A 17,438-nucleotide genomic window follows, 5' to 3' on the forward strand; every position below is an offset into this window, starting at 1 on the left:
GGGTCTCATTTCAGGCCTCCAGTTACAAAGAAGGGGAATCTTGCAGTGAGATTTTCCCAGTGTGGTGCTGAAATCCCCGGAGAAAGTAACTCACTTCAGGGGCAACCTTGGCAACAGAATTATCAAGGGCACCACAAAGGCTGGAAACTAAAGAGCAAAGGTGAGCAGGCAGTCCAAAGGGGGATTGATATTAGCCAGAATGACTTCTAACAGATACGTTCTCCAGTATCAGCTGTTCACTGGCAACTAAATTGATCTCAAAGAACTTTGATCTAAAATTGATCTAAAAAGAAAATTGATCTAAAAGAACTTTGTTCCAAGCTAGTGATTCATCTCAAACAAAATAGCAAATGTGTTCCTTAATTACCAACTTTTCTATACTGGGTGTGGTTTCTGATGACGATGGCAATAATAGCAGTGCTGGTATTTGGAAGAAAATGTCAGAACAAAATGTGAAGGAAGAAGAACAAACTATGAAATAAGTTACAGTAATTTCTACTATTTTAAAAATGCATTTAAGAAAAACAGGAAGGTGATAAAAAGTCACCTGGCAAGTGAGAAAGTAAGCCAGACAGAAAAACTTTGCCAATCCAGCCTCCCCTGGATCAAATGTGGCAGATGGGCTCTCTCTCTCTCTCTCTCTCTCTCTCTCTCTCTCTCTCTCTCTGTGTCTGTGTGTGTGTGTGTGTGTGTGTGTGTGTGTGTGTGTTTACCTGCTTAGTACTTCAAAAATATTTAAATTGCAAACTTAAAACACAAGAGCGCCCCCATCAACACCTGGCCTTAGGGTCACAGGTGTGGAAGAGTTGTCCCTGACCCCCACCAGCTGCAACACTCAGGAGTGCAGGTCCTGCACCTCGCCAGGGCAGCACAATAGAGCCAACATGGTTAGCACAGGTGTAGGCAAACCAGCCCTGAAATTCTGACCATGGGAGAGCTGTCCCCATTTCCCATCTGGTGGACCAACCATACAACTGCCCAGGGCCAGGGTTATGACTTGGCCTGCCCCACTATCCACCCCATCTATGATCTTCTGGAGCATGTGAAGGGACCTGACCCAAAGACCCAAAGCTGCAGGATCTCCACAACACAGGGTATCAGTGGGATGTCCAGGAAGAGTCCTGGGGGGTGGGGGGGGCCATGCATCAAATGTGTAGTGGAAGCCAGGGGCCTCGAATCAATGCAATGACTCTTTGCAACGAACACTTGCAAGTAGAGATGTATGGACAAAGGGGTGTACAGCATGACTTTTGGATCACACTGAAGCTTCCATGACAAGATTTTTAATTCCTTTCTTTTTTTTTAATTTTTCTCATTTTATTTTCTTCATTTATTTTCTCTTGAATTTTGTTTTATTGGGGAGGGCAGTGCAGGAGCAAAGGGCAGAAGCAAAGGGATGAGGAATGAATGGGATCAAGACGCATGATGTAAAAAGGTAAACTAAATAAATTGTATTTAAAAATATAAATAAATATAAATGAATTGAAAAGGAGAGGGGGCTGGAGGAAGGGGAAGGGATGAAATCGGAGTGGTGCTAGTAGCTACTGTCTGATGTTGGAACCAGAGCTAACTTGGATTCTGAGAGCCAGAGAGTTCAAACTTGTCCTAATTCCTATAAACACAAACACACCGTGCTCCAGTGGCTCCCCACACAGAAACATTAGCTGTAGTTTGATTTCTTCTTTGATGTATTGTTTTGGCTTGAATCTCAAATGTCCTCCACAGGTTCCTGTTTTGTATTGTGAGCAATCGGTTCCCAGTTTGTGGCATTATTTTGGAGGCTGTAGAGCATTTAGGAAGTGGCACCTAACTGGCTTCACTGGTTCCACTAGGAGCCTTTGAAGGTTAAACTCACCTCTGCTTCCAGCCTGCCCGCGTTCTCTGCTTCCTGGCCTGTCATGAAGTGACTCTGCCCCACCCACCGGCTACCACGATGAAAGGAAATGCCCCCTAAAACTGAGTCAAAATAAGCCCTTTCGCCTTCAAGTTGCTCCTGTGGAGTATTTGATCACAATGACAGAAAAGTAACTAACACATGTGTCTTACTGTGCTCAAAGAAATATCTTAAAAGTTAGCTATCAACTCAGACACAGAGACTTAATTAATGACTTCTATTGGCTTTTCTTTAAGGGAAGTTTATTTCTTCACAATTTTACACATGTAGATAATATATTCTGATCACTCTTACTCCATACCCTCTCCTATCTATATCCCTTCCACCCCTGCCAGCTCCCACTCCTCCCTGCAAGTCCCTTTCCCATGATCACATCTTTTTGCTTTGCATTATGACCTACACTGAGTCTGTCCAAGGCTGTTTACATGGTGGGCTTACCAGTGGGTGTACAATTAAAGACTATGACTTCACCTCCCAAGCATCCATCACTGGCCCCTCCTCCATCCTCTGTGGTTGACTATTCATGGGTCCAGTCATGGGTACTCCCAGTAAAGGCAGCTGAGGATGCCATGAGTTTGTGAAGTCCAGAAGAGAGCACTTCCCAGCCCATCACTCTACCATGCAGCTTTTATATTATTTCCATCCACTCTTCTGCAATGTTCCCTAAGCCTTAGAAGCAATGATCTAATTGTCCTGTTTAGGGCTGAGTACACAACACTCTCTTATTCTCGGCCCCTTTAGCTCAAATTCTCTTCATTTACCATCACTCATTGCAAAGAAAGGCTTCTCCGATAAAGGCTGAGAGAAGCATTTGTTTATAGATATAAACATAAATATTTTGAAGGCATTTTGATCCCCTGTTAAAATAGCAAAATAAAAGTGCTAAGTTCCATTCTGGCATCTGTGACCTCCCAGGCATGAATACCCTCCTGTGAAGCAGGCCTCAAATCCAACCAGAGAATGTGATTGGTTACCCCATAACATTCATGCCACCATTACACTGTCTGCCTGGCACACTGGTCTATAGCTTTCAGGAGTCACAGGTACATAACATTATTGATAACTCTTCTGCTCCCACAGCCTACACAGAAGCTCTGTCACTATGTATGCTATCCAAGAGAGAGGAAGTTTGCAGTTCAGCTCTGGCTTGATTTCTCTAGGTCCTGCAACCAATGTACATAGTGCCTCCTGCAATAGGGTCTTACCGTCTATTACTAGTGTGCAACCAAGAGCAATAGCAATAGTCTGTGATGGGGAGGGCACCCTTTGGGGTCTTTCTAACCAACAACCCATAAGGATATAGGTGAGTCACCTCAGACACCAACAGTTTCATTCAGTTATCCATGGCTCTGAGATGGGTATTATCCACCCATGTAAGATATCTTGTATCACACTCTTTCAAAATCTTGTTTTTTTTTATTTATAAATAAGTAAAGTTTATTTATTTATGTATAAATAAGTAGAAGGTCAGAGTCACAGGTCAGAGGACAACTTGCCGAACTCAGTTATCTCCCTCCACCATGGGATCTGGAAACTGAACTCAGGTTGTCAGGCCTGTACATATCTGTGTGGCAAGTATTACCTGCCAAACAATCTCACTGGACCTTAAATATTATTTTTATTTAGCTTATAAAGTAGTAGTATATGCCTTCTTTTATATCCTGAGTGTTGGTTACACACCCCAAACCTCCTTTCTTTTATCTTCCCATCCCCTTCACCATTTAAACCTTACAATCCCAGTATTTCCCCACTCGGCTTTCATTCCATATGAGTATTGGCTTTTGTTTTTAAACATTTTATAACATAAACAAAATATTAAAATAACCCATCCTAAGCCAGATCAAAGCATATTCTCACTAGACTATATAAGTTTCTTGGCACTTATAATTATTTTGTTCATTGGTGTATTTCAGATATGTAGAAATATCCATAGCCCCATATAGATAGTGAATCAATGCTTACTGAATGAATGAATGAATGAATACATGAATATTCTGTTTCTGGCACTGGCTCTAGAGAGATATTGGAGGGCTAACAATGTAGCTCAGTGGTGAAATGCTTACCTAGAAGTTACAAGGCCTCAGGTCCAATCCCCAGCATTATGAAAAAGAAGACATAGAGAAATGAGTATGTCAGTGTTCCGTGTCAAATATGTACTCTAACCATCCTCCATGCCTCAGGATAAGACTGTCCTTGGTTATCACATTTGTCATCTCCATGCTCCAGGCTCCTGTTTTTGGGGGTAGGGGAGACACTTCATTCTTCTGCATTACATCACTACCTATTGGAGATGTTTACCGCCACATCAACACACCTGACAACTTGTATCTGTAATTAACAAGCCATTAGGTGTGCGTGCTCCTCCTACAAGGTAAGCTGGTACTAAAGACCTGTGGGACTTACAGACTTGTGTGACTAAAGTTCTAAATTATGATCATGAATTATAAAGTCTTACTGTGCGGGGAAATCACAGTCTCTACACTGACAAATGACTGAAGTCTCAGAATCACAAGCAAATTTTTCCAGATGTTGATTACACTTCTGCCCAAAAACTTTGCCAGAGAGTCAGAGAATGTAGTGTCGTGATAAAAGAAAGTAGTTATAGTTGGCAGCAGGTGGGAGTCTCGACGGTTTAGTCCTGAGATGCATTTGTCAGGTATTTAAGTTACCAAAATGTACTTTTCCCACTGCGGTAAATGCTTTCACATATATCTGGGGACCAACTTTCCTTCACAATGCCTCTCAAGCCAACAGAAAATAAAAAAGTAGAAGTGGAAGGTGAGTTGGTTCCTTTTATCTTCCTTGTGATTTCAGGGCCATCCTTCACACAATCAGGTTTACACACAGCTAGCACTAGGCACACACACTTATGGAACTGACTCAAACCAGTCAGCAATTAGCATGTGCTTATGGGATTGATTCAAACACTCAGCAACTCAAGCATGTACAACTGTGTTGTACATGGACATGTAAGACATGTTTTGGAAATAACGCAAAGCAGAAAAGGATAAAGGGGTATTAATTCAATTAAGAATTAAATGAAGTGCCAGGCAGTGGTGGCACACGCCTATAATCCCAGCACTCAGAAGGCAGAGCCAGGCAGATCTCTGTGAGTTCGAGGCCAGCCTAGGCTACCAAGTGAGTTACAGGAAAGGTGCAAAGCTACACCTGTCTCGGAAAAAAAAAAAAAAATTAAATGAAGTAAGACAAAACAGTGGTCTCTTCTGAGATTTTACTTCAGTGTCAATTGCTTCCTGTTAAGGTCTGTACTGAGTTCCTGTTGGGGCCATTGGCTGAAGCAGTTTCTGTCTGCTTGGTCTGTCTGTCACCATGTATCCTCCTTGAGCAGAGACACCGGAAGCAGTTCTCTGCCTCCCAATCTCCTGTCTCTCATCTTGCACCCCACTGATAGTCACAGGAACTAGGATTCCTCTTCCTTAGACTTGATCACGGAAACCAGGAGCCCTTTCTCTCAGGACTACTAATACAACCTAAGAATCAGTACCTGAACTTTCCCTGGATTTCCTGTGCCAGGGTTGACCAAAAATTCTGACTTCCTAGTCTGATAGTGTCATATGACCCTGATTACAGAAGAATCCTGCCTATACCAGGAAGGAAGGAAGGAAGGAAGGAAGGAAGGAAGGAAGGAAGGAAGGAAGGGATGGAGGGATGGAGGGACGGAGGGAGGGAAGGGCAGGCAGGCTGCACAGAATGGTTTCAAAACATCTAAACCAGTGATTCTCAACCTTCCTAATACTGCAACCCTTTGTGGTGACCCCCAACTATAAAATTATTTTTGTTGCTACTGCATAGCTATAATTTTGCTACTGTTATGAATCTTAACATAAATATCTGGTATGTAGGATATTGATATGTGACCCCTGTGAAAGGGTCATTCGAACCCCAAAAGAGGTCATTATGCACAGGTTGAGAATCGTTGATCTAGAAGAACAGTCTGAAAAGAGGCTACTGTTAGATGAGAGGTCTGGCCATATTTCTACACGATTTCCTATGCATCATCCAACCTATGCATAAAAAATGGATAACTGACCCTGTGTCTTCAGATCCTTGAGGTAAAGTCTCTTGTGTTCTGTAACCCATGCTCATTCTGTGTTTTTTCCCTGTTGATCTGTCTGTTGTTATTTTATTTCAGCAAACTAAAGTCTGAACTTCCTTCATTAGCCATTACGCCAGACTCTTCAACCTAGAGAGCCTCATTTATTCCTCACAACATTCCCAGAGCATACATAAGGAAGCCCAGGCCAGCTTCCCGAAGGTGGAAGTAAGTTCTCCACACAGCCAGGTCCACGTCCTCCCTGGCTCTATCTCTATACACTCTTGCCTTTTGTCTTCTGAGATGGTATAAGGTTTCAAACATCCTCAGCAAAACAACCCTTCCACCCACTCTTATTGTTCTCAACTCCTTCCTTTTAAAATAACAGCCAGAAAGAGAAATAAGCAGAGAAGAAAGAGATGGGTCCTAGTGAGAGAGCAGAAGCTAGCTCCCATTCCTTCCCCACCCACTTCTACCTAGAAGACAGAACAGCACCCCTGAACTTGGCTGCCTTTCTGTCCCTGAAAGGAAGAAGGCCCGAGGCACCCCCAAGCCTCGCTGCTACTCATCTGCCCAAGCGCGTGAGGTGGGCTTGCTCACATTTCCAGCATGACCCAGAAGCCTGGCAAAGGCCACTATCAGCCCCATGCTACACAGAGATGAGGAAGCCTAAAGAATTAGGAGATGACTCACCCCAAAGCCAGCAGCCACACAGGAGACCTTCCCTGGTAGCCATGTGAAGCTCCCAGGCCTCACAAAAGGGTTTCTTCTAAGGAAATGGCATAGAGATACAACTATCTAGAAGAACTGAAAGGAAAGTCAAGGAGAACAGACCAAGGGTATCCAGAATCCCAGAGTGAAATCTACAGGTCAACCTGCTGGGGTCAGGGAGGGTCAGAATCAAAGGGGACTCTTTCTTCCCTGCTTTTGGTGGCTCATAATCCTGATGGGCCAGCCCACAGGAAGAGTTCTGAGAAGATAGTGGAGAGTTCAGGATGTGGCTGGATCCAGGCCTGGGGGGTGGGATGGTGGGGGTGGTCCAGCCAGGGCCACTTCCTGACACAAAGATAACATTTGCGTTTTTCTCTCTTGCAGATAAGAGTGGTAAGAGGCAGAGGAAAGCCAAGCCGCAGCTCTTTTTCTTTTTCTGTTGTGTTTTGTTTTGTTTTTCCTCTTTGGTTTAGTTAATATCACTTCTTCCTCACAGCCAAGTTCAAGTCATTTTCATCTCATTCATATGTGGATGCTATCGGAAGATCACAAATATTCTTCAAGCAGCCTGCTAATTCATGACATTTGGGCTCTGCCTGCATCCTCATGGGAATGAACCATCCTTCATGTGGCTGTTGCGAGCACTAAATGAATTCAGTGTGAATGGTATTTAGGACAATGTTTGGCACATAGTGACTGCTCAATAAAAAATTTGTTAAAAAGGAGAAATCAGCAGTAACTATGCCAGACACAGCTCTGCTGTTTTCACACAACTCATTGCAGTAAACTTTCATGCAACTCATTTGACAGCGTAGCCTGTAAGAGTGGAAATTTTTACAGAAAAAGAACGATAATGTCAGAAGGAGAAATAGATAACCCCAGTGGTTACAAGCAGATAGTGTAGTCTGTAGCAGCATTTAACAGAGCCCAGGCATCAGAGCTAGGACTAAATTGTGCATAGTGTACTGATCAAGGAACCAAATCCCTTGACTCCGTGCTCCAAATGGAGTCACCAGGTTCTCCCTACAAACATTCCCTGAGCCGTCTCTGCCTAACAGCATCAAGATCGTCTTCTGATGCTCTTCCCTCTCATCTCCCACCCACTGGCCAGAGCACACCCAGCTGAGCTTACAGCAGTACTACTGGGGTGGGTGGTGAGTGACAGACACCTGACAGCAAAAGTCCACAGTACACAACTCATGACAATGACTTCCCAGAAAGGCAGCAGAAATGCACAGAAGGGCGCATCAGGAACAGCAAGCAAGAAGAAGTTGATAGCCTCAGGCAGTTTGCTCAAGCTGGAGGCCCCATGGTTGCTTCTCACCAGAAGAGCATCTCTCATTTATCTGTATGAACATGAATGTAGCCTGGAAACCAGGATGCAATTGACCGTGAGGGCATTGAGATGTAGTCCACAGTGAGATGTCCCACAAAAAGAGACCTCAAATTGCTCCTGGATGAGGAGTCTGGAGAGCAACACTCCTCAGTACCAGGAGCTTGAGAACCCATGAATGATAGGGAAGGTCCTAGGACCCTGCTTGACCAGCACCAGGGACCAGAGACCGAGGCTCAGTGCCCGCAGGTGGTGCCAGTACACGTTGTCTCTAGTTTTCATCACTGCACTAGGCTGCTTCAAGTTCAGACTTAGGAAGAACACCTAGGGAATTTGGAAACATGGCTTGCTTACCTTGTTCTCCGGCACCTGCCTGTTTCTCTGTGGTTTCTAGCTGGGTATTCCACTCCTCTGCCTTCCCAGTGCCAGGCTCTATGGCAAAGAAAAGAAACAGGGTCTGTGGGCATCTGTGATAGCCAGAGCACCCCACAGGGTAGTTTTTCTCTGGTGTCTAATATAGCTGACTAGTCTCTGCCAAACTCTCACATTCCTGGGCTTGCTTAGCTCCTTCACAGCAGGCCTTCTACAACCCCTTTGCCCTTGTACCCAGTGTGCCCAAAGCAGTGGCATCTGTCCCATTGGTGCTACAGACCCTGTCTGCCTGTATAACATGTAAGAGGACTGTTACCAACTGGGCAAGTAAGCAAGCCATCCCTGAAAGGGAAACAGGCTAGGAAAGTCGAGGGAGCCTCCTCCAGAGTTCTGAAATGGTCCCACATGACACAGAGTCCTACATCCCGAGGGCACTGGTCTAGAGGAGAAGAGCAGAAATGTAGGCCAAACTCTGTCATAGAAACTCCTTTACCACAACTTGGTGAGTAGATACGAGGATTATCATTTCCCAAGTCGACAAACAATTTTAAAGAGGATAAGTAATATGACCAAGTTTCCAAGGCCATGCGGTCATAAAGAGCAGGAATTGAACACAGCCTTCAGCAAGCCTAGCATATGGGCTACCTCCCCACAATGACCTCTCTGTGTGTATGGTCAGAAAATGAAGACAGGAATTCGAAACTGAACATGTTCCAACAGATATGTTTCTGGAGTCAGTATGGAATACACTAATTTTACGTGAGTTAAAACGCACGGTGGTTTAAATGAGAATGGACCCCAAAGGTCCATATATTTGGATGTTTGGTTCCCAGTTGGTGGACTGTTTAGGAAGGATAATGAGGTGTGTGGCCTTGTTGGAAGAGGCGTGTCACTGGGCGGGTGGGCTTTGAGGTTTCAAAAATCCATAACAGGCTCAGTCTCTCTCTCTCTCTCTCTCTCTCTCTCTCTCTCTCTCTCTCTCTCTCTCTCCCTCTCTCCCTCTTCCCCTCCCCTCCCTCCCTCCTGATTGTGGATCTGATGTAAACTATTAGCTACTGCTCCCATGCCATGTCTATCTGTCTGCTGCCATGTTCTCCACCATCATGGACTCATGCTCTGAAACAGTAAGCAACCCCCAATTAAATGCCTGTCTTCATAAGTTTTCTTTGGTCATGGTTTTCTTTTATATACTAGAAAAGTAACTAAGACAAAACTGTTTTCTCATCATTTTGTAGATTTTATGTCACCCTAAACATGGATAAGGGGGAAAAAAATCATGCATTCTATTACCACAAAGTCCAAAAATAAATGGCACAAGTAATGACTCCCTAGCATGCCATGGCTCTGGCATACAACAAACTCCCTCCTCATCACCAGGCCAGAATAGAAAAGGTCCAGGAGAGTTGATTTGAGGCCAGTTGGATGAATATGAATTTGCTAAACAGCAGTTCACTGGCCTACCAGCTGACAGATTTTTTGGCTTACTAAATTCTTGTAGTAACATTCTGTAACATTTGCAAAGGTTTGTGTCTCGTTGAAGCCACCCAATCTATATTTTTAGTGTGCTTAAATTGCATATGTATTTTGAATTTCAAATATCATGTCTCTCACAAGTATCAGAGGTTTTATAAAAAGAGGATTTTCTTGTTTAATTTGTTATATATTTACTTGACTTGCCCAACCCTTCCCACAACAAACACATAATCTCATTCTTGCACACGTCCATAAAAACATCTCAGCTATACTCTAACTTTCACACATTCAATTCAATTTAAGTAAGTTTAAGGAACATCTCATCCTACATATAACATACTGAGCATCTCAGGCAAACAACTTTGAACAGCCAGGGCAGAGAATGAAACATTTCCAGAGCACATACTAAGCACAGAAGTCTGCTGAGTGGGCACCAGAGCTCTATCCCCCATGGGCTCTTCACCATGGATGAATTCTGTATCACAATCTCTATTTATAGTGAAAGTCAAAAACCAAAGGTCTGCCACAGGCCTAGACCACACACTACTGAGTGGTAGTTCTAATTCAAGCCAGACTTGTCTTGCCCCAGAGGTGGTGTTTAGAGTGAAGAGAGAACCAAGGGTAAGTTTCACAGTCCAATTCTGATTCTTCTTCTCCAGGAAACCTTAGTTCCTGACAGCTAAGGAACAATTGATCTATGACAGAAAAATAAAAATTTCCAAGAAAATAATGGCAATTCTGATCATTATACAGATTCATATTTTTAAAAAAATAAAGAATAAAAGTAATACCCATACTTTTTTTTAAAAAAATCACAGGTCAGAGTCATGCATGGTTACCTTTGATTTGCCAAAAGACAGTGCAGGTGCATTCCAAAAGGAAGAATGAATGACTCACAAAGGGAAAAGGGACACTGGATGAGGATGGGGATCAAGGGGTTACAATCATTAGTCCTCCCCCACTACTGTTGGAATGTCGTCAGATGGTGTCAGTTTCTCCAGGAAGCATAGACTAGATGTCCAGGAGTCACAGAACATTTTTTTCTTCTTCCTGCTTTCTCTTCAAGTGCACCTTTCAATAATTAAAATCTATTAAAGTCCTAAAGCAAAACACTTAGTAACACTTCAGAAGGTACAAGGAAGGAGAGAAATGGAATTTTGATAGAAAGCCTGTTACTAACTTGAGAGGGAATCAGCTTAATGCTAATTACTTTTAACATTCAGCTTCTATATTTAGCAAATGGTCTAACTTTCAGAGAACAAGGTTCTTTCTTTGAATGCTTGCTGAAGTACCCAACCATCTACCCATATGCTACAAACTCTACAAGGCCCATTTAAGATCCCATCAGTTGTTAAAATACCTTTCCTGCAGCCCACAAGGCCTCCTCCCTACTCTGCCTCCATCTAGACTTTCATTCCCAGTCAGCCTTTCCTATGTGTATCACATGGAGTAAGTGGTGATGGCCAGATTCACTGAATGCTCATTCGAGGTAGGTGCCTTGGTGTGTATTAACCTACTTCCTCCTTACTTTCTATGGGAGAATGTCTTACTATTAGCCCCATTCCTCAGAAGGGGTAAGCTGAATTGTCTACTGTTATGGTCTGCTTTCTACTGGTGTGATAAACACCACGACCAAAGCAACTTGAGGAGGAAAGTGTTCAGCTTACAGCTCTCAAGTCACACTGAGGGGAGTCAGGGCAGGAACTCAAGGCAGGAGCTGATGCAGAGGCCATGGAGGAATACTGATAACTGGCTTGCTGCCCATGCCTTGCTCAGTTTGCTTTCTCTTATCATTCAGGATCAGCTGTCCAGGGTAGCAATGCCTCCAGAAGTCTGGGCCTGCCCACATCAATTGTTAATGAAGAACGTACCCCCATAGACAGGCATACTGACCAATCTGCACTATCTACTTGATAATAATAATGTTAGTTTATACAGAGTTTTGATGAATAAGAATAAATATGAGGAAGTGTCACACAGCTAGAACACATGAGTTTCTATGAGGAGCCATATGGACTGTGGCTTAGGTTAATGATTAAGAAAAGCAATTGAGTCCCAGCAGCACAGCTAGTTTAAATTCTTTTAACCTTAATGTTGGGAGATGTGTTCACAGGTTTCGGGGTGCATCAGAGCTGAAACAAAGCCTTATAATACCTTTGGGTAAGATTAGATGTTTTGATAATAGCTTTGAGGTGAAAAACCCAAGGAGACAATCCAAAGTTTCAGAAAGGCACATAGTTGAATGAGGACCTTCTAAGATCAGGGAACAAGAACAAAGCAGCCCAATTATTATTAGCTGACATACCTTTCTTGCTAGAATTAGTTAATGACCAAAGTTGATGATTAATTCCTTGTACCCATTTTTGCCCTCAACCTCCTGATATAAAAACTATTGATGAGTGGGTACACACCGTAAAGATTTAAAGTAGAGCTGACTGATTCTTTTTCATGTACAAAGTTTGTGATTACTTTAAGATTCCTTATAAGATTACCTTTTAAGATAAGCCATAAAATAATTGGCCCTTTCTTTGTAACTACAAAACACAGCATGACAGGAAAAGACCTGACTGAGAAGAATATCTTGCTAGCCTGCACAATTAATCTATAACAAGTTCATTGGGTATAAATGTATGTAGGTTTTTCACTTGTGATATGTAAAATGTTTAATCATGGAAGGGATATAGAAAACATGCTGGTTTTTGCTTGATTGTATTGATTGTAATCATTCACTTGAAAAACCACATTGTGATTTTTAAACTGCTTGAAAGATTTCGCTGGTGTATATAAGCTGTAAGGAGAAAAAATATAGAGTTAAAATGGGTTTGAAGGAAAACATCAAGAATGAGAGAATAAGGAAGAATAAAGATAGGAGAAGGAAAGCATTAGGAATGAGAGAATTAGGAGGAAAACATTAAGAGAGTTAGAAGGAAAACATCAAGAAAGACATAAGGAACATTTATAGATAGAGATAAGAAAAGACAACAGAGAATACAGAATCAGAATACAAAAGAAGAATAAAGAAAAGGTCTGAAGGAAATCAGTAAGAGAATGTGTGAGTGTCTTTCTCCCTTACCCCCTCAGATAAAAAAAAGTCTTAGTACATGCCAACTCCATGGATTCCCTTTGAGCCCTGGGTTGCTGGGGCCTGGTCCCCAGGCAGTGATACCCTCTACACTTATTTCCTTCTAACAAACTTTATAGTTTATTTATTTTTTATTGTCTAATTTGTCACATTAATGTACTCGTAACACATAGAAGACCACATATAATAGGCTTCAGTAAATATCTGTAGAGGTAGCCACTGATCCACCTTCTGGTTTTGACTCAAGGTTTAAGAGATTATATTAGGGTTCCCCAGGCAAATAGAACCAACAGAATATATCTATATGTATGTACATAAGTTTGTAAAGGAAAATCTATTACATTGGCTTGCACTATTAGAGGCTGCAATGGAACTGGAAATTCAGAGAAGTGAGTGACTGTTCAGTGCAAGAAGGCAGAAGCTTCAGAATGAGAACAAGGGATTCATCTCCAGTCGATAGCTGGTGGCCTAACAGCGCCCCAAAGAGTCAGTTGTGCAAGTCCACACTCCAAAGCTGAAGAATCCAGAATCCGATGTCTATTGGCAATGGTGATAGTATAAAGAGGAAAATAAAACCAGAGTTGTCGAGCAAGCTCTATCTGGTTTCTAGTGCATTTGGGCTGCCCACATTCAAAGCGGGTCCTCCCCCATTTCTCACTCATGCCAATTATCTCCAGAAATACCCAAATGTACAATGACCAGTTTCCTGGGTGCACTCAATCCAAGTTGATAACCCAGATCCACTTGCATGGAGGTAACCCAGGAGGAGACAGAATACACAGCTATGCAAGTCTTCCTTCACTCTGGGTGAAATGGGGAAACCCTGAAAGGTGTGGAGCCCCAAAGAGAGAAAACATGACTTAGCAGGCTGCTTGCCTGAGAACTGATCATTTAAAAATGATTATAATAACTCAGACAAGATCAGAGTGGAAGAGCTGAGATGGAGGGAGGTAATTAGACTGTCATTGTAATTGATGATATCAGGCATGAGGTGGTATGGCCATAGACTGTAATTGTAATTGAAATGAAGAGGCAACAGAATATACTCATAGGTCAGATATGGCTAGGAGAGAAAAAAGAGAAATCAAGGATGACTTCAAAACTTTTGGCCTGAGAAAGTAGAAGGGTGGAATTGCCAAAAATGTACTGGAGAAAACCATGGAGTAAGCAGGGTCTTGGAGTGAGAAACAAAAGTTCTGCTTAGTCCAGGGCCAAGGAAAGTGGTCCTTTAGACATTCATACATCAAATATTGTCCAATGTTTAACAGGGAGCTGCAGACACAACACTGTGTACAGGAAAGAACTCTGGGCTAGAGATATAAATATAGAGTCACTAGCAGAGATAGACAGACAGGCACACAGATATACATATAGATGGATGGATGAAGAGAGAAAGAGGATACATAGGTATGTAGGTAGGTAGATGGATAGATAGATAGATAGATAGATAGATAGATAGATAGATAGATAGATAGATAGATAGATAGATAAATGATTTTTAAAGTCATGATACTAAGTGAAATGATCAATAGAACTAAACAGAGACAGAACTAGGGGCTGGGGTGATAGCTCTGTTGGTAAAGTACCTGCTGTACAAGCATAAGGGCTTGAGTTCAGACCCTCAGTACCCACATAAAAAGCTCAGTATGGCAGCACACATCCATAACCCTAGGACTATGGAAGCAGAGGTAAGTGGATCCCCTGAAGCTTGATGGCTCACCAATCAATATGAATATGAGTTTGAGATACCCTGCCACCAAAAAAAAAACAAACAAAAAAAAAAACCCAGAGGAGAGAATGGAAGACTCCCAATATCAACCTCTGCCCTTCACATATATGTGCACAAAGGTATATGTGCACCCACACCCATGTATGCACACAGTTGCACTTATACATATCCCAAAACAAGCAAAGACCAAAGTCTTCCTAATGCTTAGACCCTTCAATGTAATTTTCATGCTGTGATGACCCCAACCATAAAATTATTTCATTGCTATTTCATAACTGTAATTTTGCTACTGTTATGAATTGTAATGTAAATATCTGATATCCAAGATATCTGATACATAACCCCCAAAAGGGTCTCAACTCACAAATTGAGAACCACTGCTCTAGAACATGTGACCATGACTACTAGATCTGGAGAAGAGGATTGATGTGATAAGAAGACTAAGCAGCCAGGGAAGAACCAAGAGACCAAGTGAGGGAGAGAAGTGGGTCAGCTATATCAAACACCTGTCAGGTCAAATAGCAAGAGGATTAATAATTGCCCACTGGATTCAGCAATGCTCAGGTCATCTGGTACTGCAACAAGTATAATTTCTGCAAAAAATAAAAGGGCAAAACCTCAAGCAGAGTAAGTTTAAGAGGAAACAGAGAGAGGAGAGACCCTGGAAGTGGAGCATAGAGAACTACTGGGTCCACATTGCTACATGTAGGCACAGAACAACATGGTGGGCAGCTGTAAATAAAAGGCACCAAGAGAACACCTGATAACACAGATGCAATAGCATCCCATGTCCTGCTGATGTGAAGAATATAGAGGGAAAAAAATGGGACAGATGATACTCAAGTGATGATCTCAACTGGGCAACAGAAGTCTAGTGCACTAGTCTAGTGCCCCATGCACCAGTGAGATCTATTATAAGCATAGATATTTCACAAATGTACCCTAATGATATGGGGGAAATATAGTAGGAGTCATCTTCATTCCCACTTACCTAGCCTCAACCACTCTATGAGACACACATGCACATACATGTGCGCGCACACACACACACACACACACACACACACACACACACACACACACGTGACTCGTCAATCAGCCTTCCCTCTGGAAGGAAGATTGGCACCAGGAAAAGAAAACCCATAGATATTCAAGTCCCTTTCGTAAAATGACATATAGGTGTTTGCATTTAACCTATAGATGTTCTCTCAGTGCTTTTAATCAGCTCTAGATGCAGGCCTGCTATCCCAGCTCCTGGGGAGACTGAGACAGGAGAATCACAAGGTTAAGATCTGCCTGGGTTACATAGTGAGTGAAAAAGAGGCGGGGACATGGCTCAGTGGGAGAGCACTTTCCTAGTGTGTGTGAAGCTCTGAGTTACGTGGCTCGGTGGAAGAGCACCTCCTAGTGCTCTGAGTTATGTGGCTTGGTGGGAGAGCACTTTCCTAGTGGGTACGAAGTTCTGAGTTAAATCCGGGTGCTTGAAAGAGAACTAGAGTACAGTAAAGGACACGCAAATCATACTATATTATTTAGAGAATGATATGAGGAAAAGGTCTGCACACATTCAATAGTAAGTCATACAATTTTTAAAAGGTACTTTCCAGGCATGGTTGACTGTCTTTACACACAGAACCCACAGAAATAGTGGGCTGAGAGGTTCCGACTGCTCCTGCTACTATTGTCTTTGCCCAAGACAAATTTATTTCTCTATGGACTACTTCCAGTCTCTTACTCTTGGTTTTGTCTTGTTTTTTTTTTCTAAGAAACTTCTTGTTGAAGCCTAACAAATATATGTAAAAGTTCCTGAGTCCTAAGTGCCAGCTTGGTTCATATTCACAACCCACACCACACATAACTCAAGTCCAAGACCCATAACCCCTGCCTCAGACCATCACCATCACCCCAAAGCTAACACTGCCTGGTTTTCTACCCCATATATTTTCTCTATTTTGAAATAATATAAGTGGAATCATGCAACATGGCTTCTTTGGTGCCTACCTCTGTCACTCAAAATTATGTTTGTGAGACACATCCATGTTTGAGAAATAGGTCATTCCTTTCTGGGATTGCCCTCCTATGGGTGAATATACCACAATTTATTTCTGCACCCAACAGTGAGTATTTACGTTGCTTCTGGTTTGAGCTTATGCTAGCTAGTTTTCTGTCAACTTGACACAAGCTAGAATGAATGGCACAAGTTTAGGAAGAGGGACTCTCTACGGAGAAAAGGAATCCATAAGACCCAGCTGTAGGCAGAACTATAGGGTATATTCCTGATTAGTGATTATTATGGGAAGGCACAGTTCATTGTGGGGGTGGGGCCACCCCTTGGCAGGTGATCTTGTGTCCTATTAGAAACCAAACCAAGAAATCTGGGTGGTAGTGGCATGCACTTAAAATCCCAGCACTCAGAGTCAGAGGCAGATGAATCTCTATGAGTTTGAGGCCAGCCCCATCTACAGAGCTAGTTCAGGACATCCAGAGCTATACAGAGAAACCCTGTCTTAAAAGAAAAGAAGAAAGGGAAGGAAGGAGAGAAAGAAGGAGGGAGGGAGGGAAGGAGGGAGGAAAGGGAGGAGGAAAGGAAGGAAGGAAAGAAAGAAGGAAGGAAGGAAGGAAGGAAGGAAGGAAGGAAGGAAGGAAGGAAGGAAGGAATACAGAAACCAAACTGAGTAAGCTATGAGGAGTAATAAGCAGTATTCCATCCTCTATGGCCTTTACATCTTCTGCTCTGTTTGAGTTCCTACCCTGACTTACCTCAGTGACAGAGTGTGACCTGAGAGTTCT

At 42.6% G+C, this 17,438-nt stretch overlaps 1 protein-coding gene across 2 annotated transcripts in view; it reads right to left on the bottom strand.

Annotated features, from left to right (window-relative positions):
• Window positions 1–17,438, bottom strand: part of Pde1c (phosphodiesterase 1C) — a 497,292-nt gene that overhangs the window by 418,968 nt on the left and 60,886 nt on the right. For both annotated transcript variants that reach the window (XM_036181396.1, XM_036181397.1), the window contains exon 2: window positions 8,347–8,424. In XM_036181396.1, coding sequence (XP_036037289.1) covers window positions 8,347–8,424 — 78 coding nt within the window. The remainder of the gene's footprint in view (window positions 1–8,346; window positions 8,425–17,438) is intronic.

The sequence above is a fragment of the Onychomys torridus genome, chromosome 3 (assembly GCF_903995425.1).
Source record: "Onychomys torridus chromosome 3, mOncTor1.1, whole genome shotgun sequence".
Taxonomy (NCBI): Eukaryota; Metazoa; Chordata; class Mammalia; order Rodentia; family Cricetidae; genus Onychomys; species Onychomys torridus.